Raw genomic sequence first — 13,626 nt, 5'->3', positions numbered from 1 at the left:
GTGTGTGTGTTAGTGAGAGTATGTGTGTGCGTGGATGAGTGTGGATGAGTGTGTGTGTGAGTGTGGTGTGACGACAGTGTGTGTGGTGTTGTGTGTATAAGTGTGTGTATGAGAGAGTGTGTGTGAGTGTGTGATGGTACGTGTGAGTGTGCATGAGTGTGTGCCCGCGAGTGTGAGAGTGTGTGTGGTTAGTGAGAGTATGTGTGTGTATGAGTGTGTGTGTGTGTGAGTGTGGTGTGAGTGACGACAGTGTATGTGTGGTGTGTGTGAGAGTATGTGTGTGAGTGGATGAGTGTGTGGATGAGTGTGTGTGTGGTGTGAGAGTATGTACGTGAGTGTATAAGTGTGTATGAGTGTGTGTGTGTGTGTGGTGTGAGTGACGACAGTGTGTGGTGTGTGTGTGAGAGTGTGTGTGTGCGTGGATGAGTGTGTGTGAGTGTGATTGTGCATGTGAGTGTGCATGTGTGTGCCTGCGAGTGCGTGTGTGCAGCAGTGGTCGTGAACAGAAATGAGAATTCAATGCTGGGAGGGGGTGTCCGTGACCCTGAACTTGCTTTCCTGAAAACCCAGGAGCTCCTAGAGTTATTTTTTCTTTCTTAATTTTTGTGTTTTTTTCATTTATATTTTTTGTTTTTCTTTTTTCTCTCTTTTGATAGGGGTTGGGGGAGAGGATTTATATTCACATGTATTTTTTGACCTTCTGCCGTGTTTTATACATTCATAAAAGGTGCGTGTGTGCGTGCGTACGTGCGTGTGTGTGTGGTGATGCGGACCATCCACAGAGCAGGGGGACTCCACCCCTGACAGCTTCTATCCTGGCCCCTTCACCCCTACAGGCATGAACTCCTGGAGGAGGCCTGCCGCCAGGGCCTACCTTTTGCTGCCTGGGACGGGCCCACCGTGGTGTCCTGGCTGGAGGTACTGGGGCCCAGAAATGCCCTGTTGGTCCCCAACCCCTGTGACAGCCCTACTGGTAGGGGCTGCCTGGTCCTCCTGGCGCCACCCTGCTTCTAGCCCAGAGGTGGGGGTGGCCATGGGCCGGCAGGTGAGGACCCAGGACGGCTCAGCCTTCCTCTTCATCTAAACAGCTTCTTTCTCCTTCTCCTTCCCCCCCTGCCGCTCTGGCCTTGCCCACCTGGGTCATGGTCTCCTGTCGTTCTCTCTACTCTCTCTTTCTGGGTTCTCTGTCTCTATTTTTCGGCACGATTACCATCTCTGACCACGCTTTTGTCATCCCCCGTATTTCTCCTCATGTCTCCGATCGCCCTGCCGATGTCTCCCTGTCTCCCGCTTCCTGTCTCTCCCCACCCTCTTTTCTTTTTTCTTTCCTTCTTTTTCTTTTCTTTCTTTCCCTCCCTCCCCCTCCCTCCCTCCCTCCCTCCCTCCCTCCCTCCCTTCCTTCCTCTCTCTCTTTCTTTCTTTCTTTCTCTTTCTTTTCTGTCTTTTCTTTCTCTCTTCCCCCCACCCCCGTCCCCGGCCATTTGTCTCCCTTGGACTCTTCCTCATCTCGTCCACGTCTCTTTTCCTTGTCCTGTTTCTTCTCCCTGCAAACTTTCCCACGTCACTGTTTCATCCCCCCCCCCCCCCCCCCCGTCCCCCCCCCCCTGTCCCCCCATCTCTCCGGTTTTCTCCTCCTCTGTCCCCTCTGTCCATCCGTTCCTCCGCTGCAGCTGTGGGTAGGCATGCCTGCCTGGTACGTGGCCGCCTGCCGGGCCAATGTCAAGAGCGGTGCCATCATGGCCAACCTGTCAGACACAGAGATCCAGCGCGAGATCGGCATCAGCAACCCGCTGCACAGACTCAAGCTTCGCCTCGCCATCCAGGAGATGGTCTCGCTCACCTCGCCCTCGGCCCCCGCCTCCTCTCGCACTGTGAGTGTCCGGCGGGGCGGCCAATTCCAGCCGTCGCTTCCTCAGGGCCCCGCCTCTTGCCCTCAGTCTAGCCAATCCTGGGCTTGCTCACTCCTCTGTCCCACGACCCTGCTTCTCATTGGCTCTCACCCCCTCAGCCTCCCCTCTGCTCCCGACTTGGCCTGTGGTCCATGTGGTACTCCAGGAGGGGCCCAGCCTACCTCCTTCCCTGACTCTCCCCCTCTCCTCGGCATTTGCTGTCCCACTCAAATGTCACCACCTCCAAGAAGCTTTCCTTAACTTGTCAGCTAAACTAGTTTCCCCCATCATTCCAGCATATCAGCACCTTCTAATTTTCCCCATAGCATTTATTGCCTTCTAATTATTTTATCTTTTCATTCCAACTTTTTTTTTTTTTTTTTTTTTTTTTGAGACAGAGTTTCGCCCTTGTTGTCCAGGTTGGAGTGCAATGGCGCGATCTCGGCTCACTGCAATCCCCCCCTCCCGGGCTCAAGCCATTCTCCTGTCTCAGCCTCCTGAGTAGCTGGGATTACAGGCGCCCGTCACCATATCCGGCTAATTTTTGTATTTTTAGTAGAGACAGGGTTTTGACATGTTGGCCAGTCTGGTCTCGAACTCCCGACCTCAGGTGATCCACCCGCCTCGGCTTCCCAAAGTGCTGAGATTACAGGCGTGAGCCCCCACGCCCGGCCCTCGTTTCAACTTTTTATTACGAGAAATTTCAAACATACAGGATATCATGTGTACCCAGTTCAGCAATTCTCAACCTTTTGCTGTACCTGCTCTGTTGTGTGTGGAGGGTGGCGGGAGTGGGGAGTACAGGTTGACTTTCCCTTACCTCAAATACCTGGGACCAGAAGTGTTTAGAATTCCTGATTTTAAAAAGTTTTTTTTTTTTTTTTTAATATTTGCATAGAAATGAAATATCTTGGGGATGGGAGCCAAGCCTAAACATGAAATTAATTTATGTTTCATATGCGTCTCATACACATGCCTAAAAAGAATTTTATACAATATTTTAAATAACTTTGTGCATGAAACAAAGTATTGACTGCATTTTGATTGTGATCTGTCACATGAGGTCAGGTGGGGGATTTTCCTCTTGTGGCTTCACATCAGCACTTAAGAAGTTTAGGGCCGGTGGGGCGCGGTGGCTCAAGCCTGTAATCCCAGCACTTTGGGAGGCCGAGACGGGCGGATCACGAGGTCAGGAGATCGAGACCATCCTGGCTAACACGGTGAAACCCCGTCTCTACTAAAAAATACAAAAAACTAGCCGGGCGAGGTGGCGGGCGCCTGTAGTCCCAGCTACTTGGGAGGCTGAGGCAGGAGAATAGCGTAAACCCGGGAGGCGGAGCTTGCAGTGAGCTGAGATCCAGTCACTGCATTCCAGCCCGGGCAACAGAGCGAGACTCCGTCTCAAAAAAAAAAAAAAAAGAAGAAGAAGTTTAGGGCCAAGTGCCATGGCTCACACCTGTAATTCCAGCATTTTGGGAGGCCTTGGGCGGCTGATCTCTTGAGCCCGGGAGTTCAAGACCAGCCTGGGCAACATGGCGAAACCCCGTCTCTACTAAAAATACAAAAATTAGTCGCATGTGGTGGCACATACCTGTAGTCCCAGCTACTCAGGAGGCTGAGGTGGAAGGATCCTATGAGCCCAGGAGATCGAGGATGCGGTGGGCTGTGATTGTCCCACTGTACTGCAGCCTGGGTGACAGAGACTGCATCCAAAAAAAAAAAAATTTTTAGAATTCTGGAGCATTTTGGATTTTTAGATTTTCAGGTTGGGGATGCTGAGAGACTTGTACTTGAATGTCATTTGAGGTAATGATAACAGCTTAGCCTCCAAAATTACTTTAGTGGGTCTTTTTCTCTTTTTGAGATGGAGTCTCGCTCTGCTGCCCAGGCTGGAGTGCAGTGGCATGATCTCGGCTCACTGCAAGCTCCGCCTCCTGGGCCTCAGCCTCCAGAGTAGCTGGGACTATTGGCGCCTGCCACCAAGCCCGGCTAATTTTTTGTATTTTTTTAGTAGAGATGGGGTTTCACCATGTTAGCCAGGATGGTCTCGATCTCCTGATCTCGTGATCTGCCCGCCTCGGCCTCCCAAAGTGCTGGGATTACAGGCGTGAGCCACCGCGCCTGGCCTAGTGGGTCTTTTTCTTCCTTGTAAATACCACATCCTTTATCATACCTAAGGGCATTCACATTGTTGTTAATTTCTTTTTCTTTTCCTTTTTTTTTTTTTGTTTGAGACGGAGTCTCACTCTGTCGCCCAGGCTGGAGTGCGGTGGTGAGATCTCAGCTCACTGCACCCTCCACCTCCCTGGTTCAAGCGATTCTCCTGCCTCAGCTTCCTGAGTAGCTGAGATTAAAGGCACAGGCCACTATGCCCAGTAAATTTTTGTATTTTTAGTAGAGATGGGGTTTCACCAGTGTTGGCCAGGCTGGCCTTGAACTCCTGACCTCAGGTGATCCACCTGCCTCTGCCTCCCAAAGTGCTAGGATTACAGGCCTGGGCAACATGGCGAAACCCCATCTCTCATCCTAATTTTTGTATTTTCAGTAGAGACGGGGTTTCTCCACGTTGGCCAGGCTAATCTCAGACTCCAAAAGTGATGTGCCTGCCTCAGCCTCCCAAAGTGCTGGGACTACAGGTGTGAGCCACCGCAACTGACTACAGTTGTTAATTTCATCGACTATTCAATCTGTATTCAAATTTCCCCAACATACTTAAAATATGTTGATTATTTCTTCCCCAGTTCGATGAAAAGGGTCTGTTGTGTCCCTAGCCATATCCCACACCCTATGACGGTGACTGGTGCCTGACACTCACCAGAAGATACATAAATGTTTTTATCCTTGTATGGATTCCTAACTTGTGGGGTTGTTGGGAGCAGAAGATCAATAAATGTGAAACCCCCCACAACCCCTAAACATTTGCCCCATGGCTATGTCTGCCCCCCATTTTTGAATCCTCATTCTGTACCTCTGTGTGAGGTCAGCGAGGTGACGTCATTTGCACAGGGGCACACAGCAAAATGCATGGCAGGGTCCCAATTCCAACCTGAATTTGTTCAACTCCAAAGTCACATTGCCCGGTACATGGCAGGTGTCCGATAACAAGGATCATTCCTTTTCTCTGTTACTGCTTGTCCCAGAAAGCAGGAGGGACATAAACGTATGGCCCAGGGCCTTCAGGAGGACACCCTCCTTCCCCTCCCCCACGCGAAGCCCTCTCCCACCATCCATTAACACTCCCTGCCCCTCAGTCCACAGGAAACGTGTGGATGACACACGAGGAGATGGAGTCCCTTACGGCCACGACCAAGCCCGTGAGTGCCCCCTGCCGGCCGCCTTGGGGGTGGCACTAACCCTCTTTGGGGGTGGGGGCAGGGACCGAGTCTGTGGCCATCCCTAAGTCCGCTCCTTGCGTCCTCCTCTGCCTGCCCCTTAACTCACCCCTTCTCTCCCCTCTTCCTACTAACGGGTCAGGAGACCAAGGAGATCAGCTGGGAGCAGGTAGGGGACGCGGGGCGGGGTGTGAGCGCATGAACAGGCTGTGCACGACGCATGGATGCTCCTCCTCCGAGCCCTGCCCCTGTCCTCACCAGAACATGCCATCATCCCCATGGGGGGGCGCTGTGCCAAGCTTGGCTCTGGACTGTTCCATTATGGCTTGGTGGTGGGGAGGGTAGAGGGGATGCGATGTGGAAGCCCAGACTGTTGCATAGTCAGCCTTATGCATGGACCATTTCATCATCGTGGATTGTGGGGGCTCTAAGGGGCTTCAATTCTGTAGCTTAGGAGAGACGCTGAGCAGCAGGTGTCCCTATAGTGGAGGGGGCCGGGGCTACAATGGACTGCTCAGTGTACCAGGGCCAAGGAGGAAGCATTGGCTGTGGTGGTGGTGAGGTAGCCAGGCTGAGTAAGAAACTGGGAGGAAGAGCTACACTTTGTTCTCAAGAAACAAGAGGCGGCCAGGCGCGGTGGCTCCTGCCTGTAATCCCAGCACTTTTGGAGGCTGAGGTGGGCAGATCACCTGAGGTCAGGAGTTTGAGACCAGCCTGGCCAACATGGTGAAACCCTGTGTCTACTAAAAATACAAAAATTAGCCGGGCACAGTGGCTAGCGCCTGTAATCCCAGCTACTTGGGAGGCTGAGGCAGGAGAATCGCTTGAACCCAGGAGGTGGAGGTTGCAGTGAACCGAGATTGCACCACTGCACTCCAGCATGGGTGACAGAGTGAGATTCCGTCTCATAAAAACCAAACAAATAAACAAACAGAAAAATCAAGAGGCATGAGCTGACTGTCCACAGAGGAATTATGTTTGACTGTGGTCATAGATCACATATTTCCAGCCAGGGGGAGGTGTGGATTTTGTGCTGATGCTGAAAGGCATGAGGGACTTGGGGCTCACCTGGAATATTGTCCTGGGCCAGATACAACATTAGACAAGTATTTTCAGGACATTGCAAGAGTGATGGCCCTTTCTTAGTGGGAGAGCTGCCTTGAAAGAATCCATTGTCCTGACTTGGGGGTGTAGTGACGTTGGACTGTACTGAGACAGAGTTAAAGCAGTGCTTCCCCAAATTTAATGGGTATTGGGGTGGCACGCACCTGTAGTCCCAGCTACTTGGAATACTGAGGCAGGAGGATCGCTTGAGCCCAAGAAGCCAAGGTCAACCTGGGCAACATAGTAAGGCCCTGTCTCAAAAAAATAAACAAATATGGCCGGGCGCAGTGGCTCATGCCTGTAATCCCAGCACTTTGGGAGGCTGAGGTGGGTGGATCCCTTGAGGTCAGGAGTTCGAGACTAGCCTGGCCAACATGGTGAAACCCCGTTTATACTAAAAAATACAAAAGTCAGCCTGGTGTGGTGGCATGTACTTGTAATCCCAGCTACTCGAAGGTTGAGGCAAGAGAATTGCTTGAACCTGGGACGGGGAGGTTGCAGTGAGAGGAGATCGTGCCTCTGCACTCCAGCCCAGGTGACGTAGCAGACTCTGTCAGAAAGAGAAAGAGAAATAAAATAAAATAAAAGAAGAAAGAAAGAAATTAAAAAATAAACATAATGTATATTTCAAATCACCTGAGGGTCTTGTGAAAATGCAGATACCGACTTCAGCAGGCCTGGAATAAGGTCTGAGATTCTACAATTCCAGGAAGTCCACAGGTGATGGCGATTCTCTAGGTCTCGGGACCACTGTTTGAGTAGCCAAGAGTATATGTTGTCATGAAGAACTAGGAGACAGCTCCGGATTGGTCCATTATCCTGAGCAGAGATTGGTCATTGTGCTACTATGGGGTGGGAAAAAACCTTGGATTGGGAGGTTGGACTGCACCCCTCTCCTGCACAGTGGGAAGGGGCCAGAGGGTCTGATTCCTCCCTCACCTGCCCATGGCCCCAGATCCTGGCATATGGCGACATGAACCACGAGTGGGTGGGGAACGACTGGCTGCCCAGCCTGGGGCTGCCCCAATACCGCAGCTACTTCATGGAGTCGCTGGTGGATGCCCGAATGTTAGATCACCTTAACAAGAAGGAGCTCCGGGGCCAACTCAAGATGGTGGACAGCTTTCACAGGTGGGGGCTGCCTGGCCAATGGGTACAGTCCAAAGGGAAGCCCCACCCCAGAGAGTCTTTGGCCAATGGGATTGGCCATGGGAGATTCCTAGGCTTATCTTGGCCCTTTTAGCCTGAGTTCTCAGGAAATCCTCACTCTGTGCCCCTTTCACCAATGAGATGGTCCACAGGAAAAGTTCAGATCCTGAGATGGCTTGGCTAGTTAACCCTGTATCCCCTCCAGGCTGGCCAGTAGGAAGTGTCTATTGTTGAAAATGCCTCACCTCCTGAGGCGGTCAACAGTCAATAGAACCGATCAGCTCCCCACCCTTTCCAAGAAGAGCACAGCCAGTGGGGAGGGACCCGTAGGAGCAGCAGCCAGGGGGATTGGAAGGCTCATCCGTGACTCCACTTCTCCTGCTGCTCAGGGTGAGTCTACATTATGGAATTATGTGCCTGAAACGGCTTAACTATGACCGGAAGGACCTGGAGCGGAGGCGGGAAGAAAGTCAGACCCAGATCCGAGGTAAGTCGAGTGTAAGGGCCCCTTTGGGAGCCAGGTGGAGGGTGTAGAGCTGGATGGGGAGGAGAGGGGGTGGGGAGAGGCCGGAGAAGAAGATTGGCACCATAACCGAGGGGTGGGGCCAGCGTGGGGGGCGTGGCCCGAAGAGAGGAAATGGAGGTGTAGGTACGGGCTAAACTGAACTCTCCAGGCCACGGGAGGGGCACGGCTGAGGGTCCTTTCCGTCCCCAGACGTGATGGTGTGGTCCAATGAGCGGGTCATGGGTTGGGTGTCCGGGCTGGGCCTGAAAGAATTTGCCACGAACCTCACGGAGAGCGGGGTACACGGGGCACTGCTCGCCCTGGACGAGACCTTCGACTACTCCGACCTGGCCTTGCTCCTGCAGATCCCCACGCAGAATGCACAGGTGAGCTGCCGCTGGGCCTGGAGCATGCTAGGCGTCCCCACCTCGCAGACTGCACTCTCCAACCGCCCCCTCCACCTCCTCTTTCCAGGCCCGGCAGCTCCTGGAGAAGGAATTCAGCAACCTTATCTCCTTAGGCACAGACAGGCGGCTGGACGAGGTGGGCGCGGCAGCAGCTCAGTGGGCTCTGCTCCCAGCGGCTCCTCGAGAGGCGGCGCTGAGGGGGCGGGGCCTGACTTTATTAAGGAGTTACAGTTGGAGGCGGGGCCAGGAGAGGGGCGGGGTTAAGGGAGAGGTGCGACCCGGAGAGGGGTGGAGTCAAAGGAAGGGGCGGAGTCAGACGAGGCCCGAGTCCCTCACCGGCTGCCCGGCTCCTATACCTAGGACAGCGCCAAGTCTTTCAGCCGCTCCCCATCCTGGCGGAAGATGTTCCGGGAGAAGGACCTCCGAGGCGTAACTCCCGACTCAGCTGAGATGTTGCCCCCCAACTTTCGTTCGGCTGCAGCAGGAGCCCTGGGCTCTCCGGGGCTCCCTCTCCGCAAGCTGCAGCCAGAAGGTGGGGGGCTCCCAAATGCGACATCCCCTCCTCTCTTCCCTTGGGTTGGACATGGACCACCTCAGTAGTCCAGGTTCTGGAATGGCCTAGTCCTTTCTCGCCCACCCCTGAAGAATGGACTGCTCCAACGTTCCGGACTCCCCCCTCAGGATGAAATGGATAAATCCCACTCCCCCTTCCCAAGGCGGGAGTGAACTCGCCCAAAGCGAGTTTGAGTCGGAAGGGAGGGAAACCCATGTGGAGCCCGGCGATCGTTGTGACATCGGGAAGGGAAGTCCAAAGGGAGGAATCCTGGAGAGGAACAGGGAGGAGGGTACTCCAGGCTGAACCGCTGCTCGCTCTCCCTCCAGGCCAGACTTCTGGGAGTTCCCGGGCAGACGGCGTTTCGGTCCGGACCTATTCCTGCTAGTGCAGGCCTCCAGGTGAGGACCGTGCTGGGCGACCTTGGGGGTGCGGGGCGGCACGGTGGATATTCACTGCTCCACGCGCTGCCCGGCGTCATGCAGGTGACCTCACTCGGACGGAAGAATCTTCCCGAGGTTGGGCTGTTCCCTCTCCTGCCCGGACTGTGGCCTCGCCGGGGAGAGCGGGCGGGGGAGCTGGCGCCTAGGACTGGACCATCTGTACAGACCAGCGGGCGTGCGCGCGCCCGCCTCGCACAGGGCTGGGGCCTGAACCAAACCACATGAACTGGACTGAGGGGGAAGAAGCGGGCAGGAAGAAATCCCGCCCCAAACGTCCGCCTTCCTTTTCTCTACTTTGTAATTTATTGATCAGTTTCTGTTGGGAGACGGGTGTCCTTTACCCGCGGGAAGGGGGCGGGGCTTCCCTTCCGGGCCGCATGCGGGGAGAGGCTGCCCCTCCCCTTTTTCCTGCCCAGTTGCGGGGCCCAAGTCTTCCTTCTTCGTCCGAAAGGAGGGGAGGGGAGACTCGCTGCTACAAGCCTCGCCCCCTGTGCCACTCAGCTCCGCCCCGCCGCGTCCGGTCGCCGGTCCCCCGGGTCATCTGCGGGCGGGGTCCCCTCTCCCTCCCCCGTGTCTCGTGTCCCCGGGGCCTCACCGCCCCCCGTGCTGTGGCCGTGTCCGTGCCCCAGGGGTAGGGGGCGCAGAATGGCGCTCCCCCTTCCCCTCTGGCTCCGGGGTTTGCATGGGAGAATCCTCTTTCCACGATGCCGCTGGGCGACGTGGCGTGGGGGCAGGGGGGCAGTGGGGGAGCCCTCGCCCCCGACTCTCGGTCGGCCTCCCCGCCCCAGGCGTCACTCAGTGATCACGGGTAAAGAGAACTGTTTCAAAAAGCTCCTTTGTTGACTGATATGTTTTTTTGGTAGGGGGGCGTGTTCAACCAACCTCCTCGAGCCAGGAGTCCAGGCCCCTCATCCCTCAAGTCTAGGTCCAGGTCCCTAGAGCCTACTCGCATTACCTGATGCCCTGAGATTCCCAGACTCCACGTCTCACAATGAGGTTTCGGGGAGCACGTTTATTCAGAGAAATAAATATGGCTCATGGAAAGGGGTTGGAAGGCAAAGGGAGGTACCGCTGTGTCGCAGTCGAGCGACTGGGTCAGGGTTCCGGCGTTTCCAGCATGTCCACCAGGGCTCTGGAGAGGAGGACGCCAGAAGTTAAACAGCTGGCGTTCAAAGCTCACACCAGGACGCTTAGAGATCATTAACCTGCCCATTTCATGGACGAGGAAATGGAGTCCCAGAGTCGTCCGATAACTCATAGCGAGACAACCACTTCTCTAAACGGGGTTTTACACACTCTCCTCCCCCAGTACACTTACTGATATAGGGACGAGGAGAAATAGTCGACGTAGCTTCCTGTGGGAGAGCAGAAAAAAGAGGCTTGAGGGCTACTGCACGAGCAAAATTAGGTGGCCACTCAGTATAGCGTGCGAGATTAGTGCTAGCGCCACCTCCTTTTCTCTAATTCCCTAATTCCTTCTTCAAACTGAATCCCTTCTACTGGACCCCTTTTTCGTTCTGGGTGATTCCGTTCTCCAGTAGCCCCGCCCCTTCGATTCCTACTTGAGTTGACCTCGCCCATTAGGCTCTAGGCCTGCACCTCAGCCCTCCACTCATTTCTGTCCCTTGACTTCAGCAACTCCACCTGGTGTTCCTCGAGCCAGGTCCCGCGGCCCACGTGCTCACAGCTTTGGCCACGCCTCCCCTCTTAACCCCGCCCCACCAGTCTTCCGGGCCAGTCCGTCAGGTTTGGCTCCGCCCCCACCAGGATTCACCACGCTGGGCCTGACACCTTCTTCAGGTTTTTCCAGGGCCCTGACCATGCTCACCTGGAGTGCAGACCGTTTCGCAGACCAGCGGGCAGAGATAGCAGAACTGACAGTGCTGGGGGTGGGGACGGGAGAGAGAGTGAGCGTGGGGCGTGGCCGGGGGCGGAGTTAGGATGGGGCCAGGACCAGACCGGACCAGAGGCTAGGTCTAGGTTAAGGTTGGAGTCAGGATCGCTTGTGGAGTCAAGGTTGCATCGGGGTAAGGGGTTAGGTCAGAGGCCAGGATTTAGGGGTGGGGGTCCTCAGAGGGTCCTGGTGCATCCTAAGGCCCAGTGGAGCCTTGAGTGTGAGGTGAGGTCTCACCTGGCACTGGTCGCAGTGCTCACCCATGTTCTCCTCATCACAGTGACAGCTCTCACATTCAGTGCATCGCTGGGGACCAGGGGAGCCTGGTTAGACGGAAACTCTAACCCCACTTGGGAGACACCTGCCCCTGGTCCACCCCTGCACCCTGGACGCTTCCCCAGGCTCTGCCCTCTTTATCTCTAACACTGAGCTCTGTATCTGCTCCCCCAAATCAGCCTCTCTCCCCTCCGCTGGCCCTGGTTTGTTTCCTTTCTTCCTTCCTTCCTTTCCCATTTTTTTTTTTTTTTTTTTTTTTTTTGAGAGGGAGTCTCTCTCTGTTGCCCAGGCTGTAGTGCAGTGGCACAACCTTGGCTCACTGCAACCTCCGTCTCCCGGGTTCAAGCGATTCTCCTGCCTCAGCCTCCTGAGTAGCTGGGATTACAGGTGCATGCAACCACGTCCGGCTCATTTTTTGTATTTTTTAGTAGAGACGGGGTTTCACCATGTTAGCCCGGATGGTCTCGATCTCCTGACCCCGTGTTCCGCCTGCCCTGGCCTCCCAAAGTGTTGGGATTACAGGGGTGAGCCACCATGCCCGACCCTGCCCCTGGTTTTCTATGTCATGGTGACCCCATGTCCCCCACTCAGGGTGGGCTCAGGTGCTCTCTCCACCTCCTCTCTCTATTCTCCCCCTAGCCTATCAGCCCCTGTGCCGTCCCTCCTTCCCCCGACTCTTTGCCACAGACCCCTGTCTCTGTCCCCACACCCCAAGATGCAGCTTGGGTCTTGTCCTCTCCTACCTGAATCACTGCCCCAGCCTCCTCCCCAGCCTCCCAGCCTTCAGTCTGTCCTCACCTCACATGCCTGCATAAGGATCTCTTCATTCAGAACTGACCCTGGCCTGACCTTGCTCTGAGCCCTCCCACAGCACCACCCCAGGGCCCCTGGGACAGATTCTGGGGACACCTTGGTGGGTGGATCTGGGCTGGGGACATACATTGCAGAAGGAGCAGTAGCCACACAGGGACCCTGGCTGGTAGTTCCCGTACTCCTGAGCGTCCTGTGGACCTGCGGGGACAGAAGGGCAGCAGTGACCCAGGCTGACTCGGTTCCTCCACACCCACACCAGCCCAGGCCACTTACCTGTGTCCTCACCGCTTTCCTCCTCACAGGAGGCACCGCCAGCCTCCTCTCTCCCGTCCAGTGGGTTGGGGATGATGGTGAAGTGGGGCTTATCTTCCTCCAGCCCCTCCTCCTCCTCCTCCTCCTCGCTGTGGTCTCGGCTCAGTGGGGCCCCAACTTCAGCCCTCTCTTCCCTCCTCTCCTCCTCTTCTTTCTCCTCCTCCTCCTTGTTTTCCTTTTCTTCCTCCTCCTGATTCAGGCTGAGGCCATGACCTTCCGCCTCATCCTCCTCATCTTCCTGGTCCCGGCTGCCATAGTGGGTGCCTTTCTCTCCCTGCTCTGAACTTTCATCATCTTCCTCATGGGAGCCAGGGTCCTCTTCCTTCTCCTTTTCCTCCTCAGAATCATCCTCCCTCACATGGCTTCTATCCTTGACCACTGTGTGTCCTGGGGGGTGATGGCTCATCTCTTTGATGGACCCTCTTTGACCATGGCCAGTTTCTTCATCTTGGTGACTTTGCCTGTGGTTGGGGACCTGGTGGGCAAGCTCAGCGGAGACCTCCTCATCTTCCTCCCTGGGGACTCTGTGGTGGTGATGGTGGGGGACTTCTGTTTTATACTCATCTTGGAAGTCCGCTTCATCACTCTTGTGGCCTTGAGGTTGGTGGCTTGCAACACGGTGGCTGAACTGGACTGTGATCTCCTCTTCTTCCTCTTCCTCATCTACAAGGCCATGGTGGACACGTTGGGGACCCTGGTGCCAATGTTCAGTGGACACATCCTCATCTTCTTCCTCTTCTCTGTGGCCTTTGTGCCTGTGGTCAGGGACATGATTGTGGTGTTCACCTGAGACAGGCTCATCCTTTTCCTTTCTGTGGTCTTGGTGCCTGTGGGCCTGGTGTCCATACTCAGTAGAGACATCATCATCATCATCATAATCATCATCATCATCATCATCATCTTCTTCTTCTTCTTCTTTGTGGCCTCGGTGTCTGTGGCTGGGGTCATG

General features: G+C 55.1%; 2 protein-coding genes across 3 annotated transcripts; one reads left to right on the top strand and one right to left on the bottom strand.

The window, feature by feature from the left end:
• The first annotated feature begins 842 nt into the window (after positions 1-842).
• LOC113223715 (liprin-alpha-3-like) lies at positions 843-10,215 on the top strand. 2 transcript variants are annotated; one of them, XM_026453118.1, is made up of 9 exons: positions 843-918; positions 1,671-1,871; positions 5,141-5,203; positions 7,281-7,456; positions 7,864-7,961; positions 8,190-8,365; positions 8,454-8,522; positions 8,747-8,918; positions 9,269-10,215. In XM_026453118.1, the coding sequence occupies exons 2-9, from the start codon at positions 1,683-1,685 to the stop codon at positions 9,325-9,327; spliced, it is 1,002 nt and encodes a 333-aa protein (XP_026308903.1). In that variant the 5' UTR covers positions 843-918; positions 1,671-1,682; the 3' UTR covers positions 9,328-10,215. The 2 variants fall into 2 exon arrangements, with proteins under 2 accessions (XP_026308903.1, XP_026308904.1); XM_026453119.1 differs by lacking the exons at positions 843-918; positions 1,671-1,871; positions 5,141-5,203 and having other exon boundaries at positions 6,920-7,456; positions 9,269-9,340; positions 9,425-10,215.
• Positions 10,216-10,374: 159 nt separating this feature from the next.
• On the bottom strand, positions 10,375-13,623 carry LOC111556097 (sarcoplasmic reticulum histidine-rich calcium-binding protein; the record flags this gene model as incomplete). The annotated part of the gene is made up of 6 exons (XM_026453117.1): positions 10,375-10,514; positions 10,701-10,737; positions 11,211-11,265; positions 11,514-11,582; positions 12,493-12,563; positions 12,639-13,623. Coding segments are annotated over 6 exons (1,254 nt in total), but the record flags the coding sequence as incomplete, so codon positions are not given.
• Between the last annotated feature and the right edge of the window lie 3 nt (positions 13,624-13,626).

The sequence above is a fragment of the Piliocolobus tephrosceles genome, unplaced genomic scaffold, assembly GCF_002776525.5.
Source record: "Piliocolobus tephrosceles isolate RC106 unplaced genomic scaffold, ASM277652v3 unscaffolded_42329, whole genome shotgun sequence".
Classification (NCBI taxonomy): domain Eukaryota; kingdom Metazoa; phylum Chordata; class Mammalia; order Primates; family Cercopithecidae; genus Piliocolobus; species Piliocolobus tephrosceles.
This window is presented reverse-complemented; position numbering and strand designations above follow the sequence as displayed.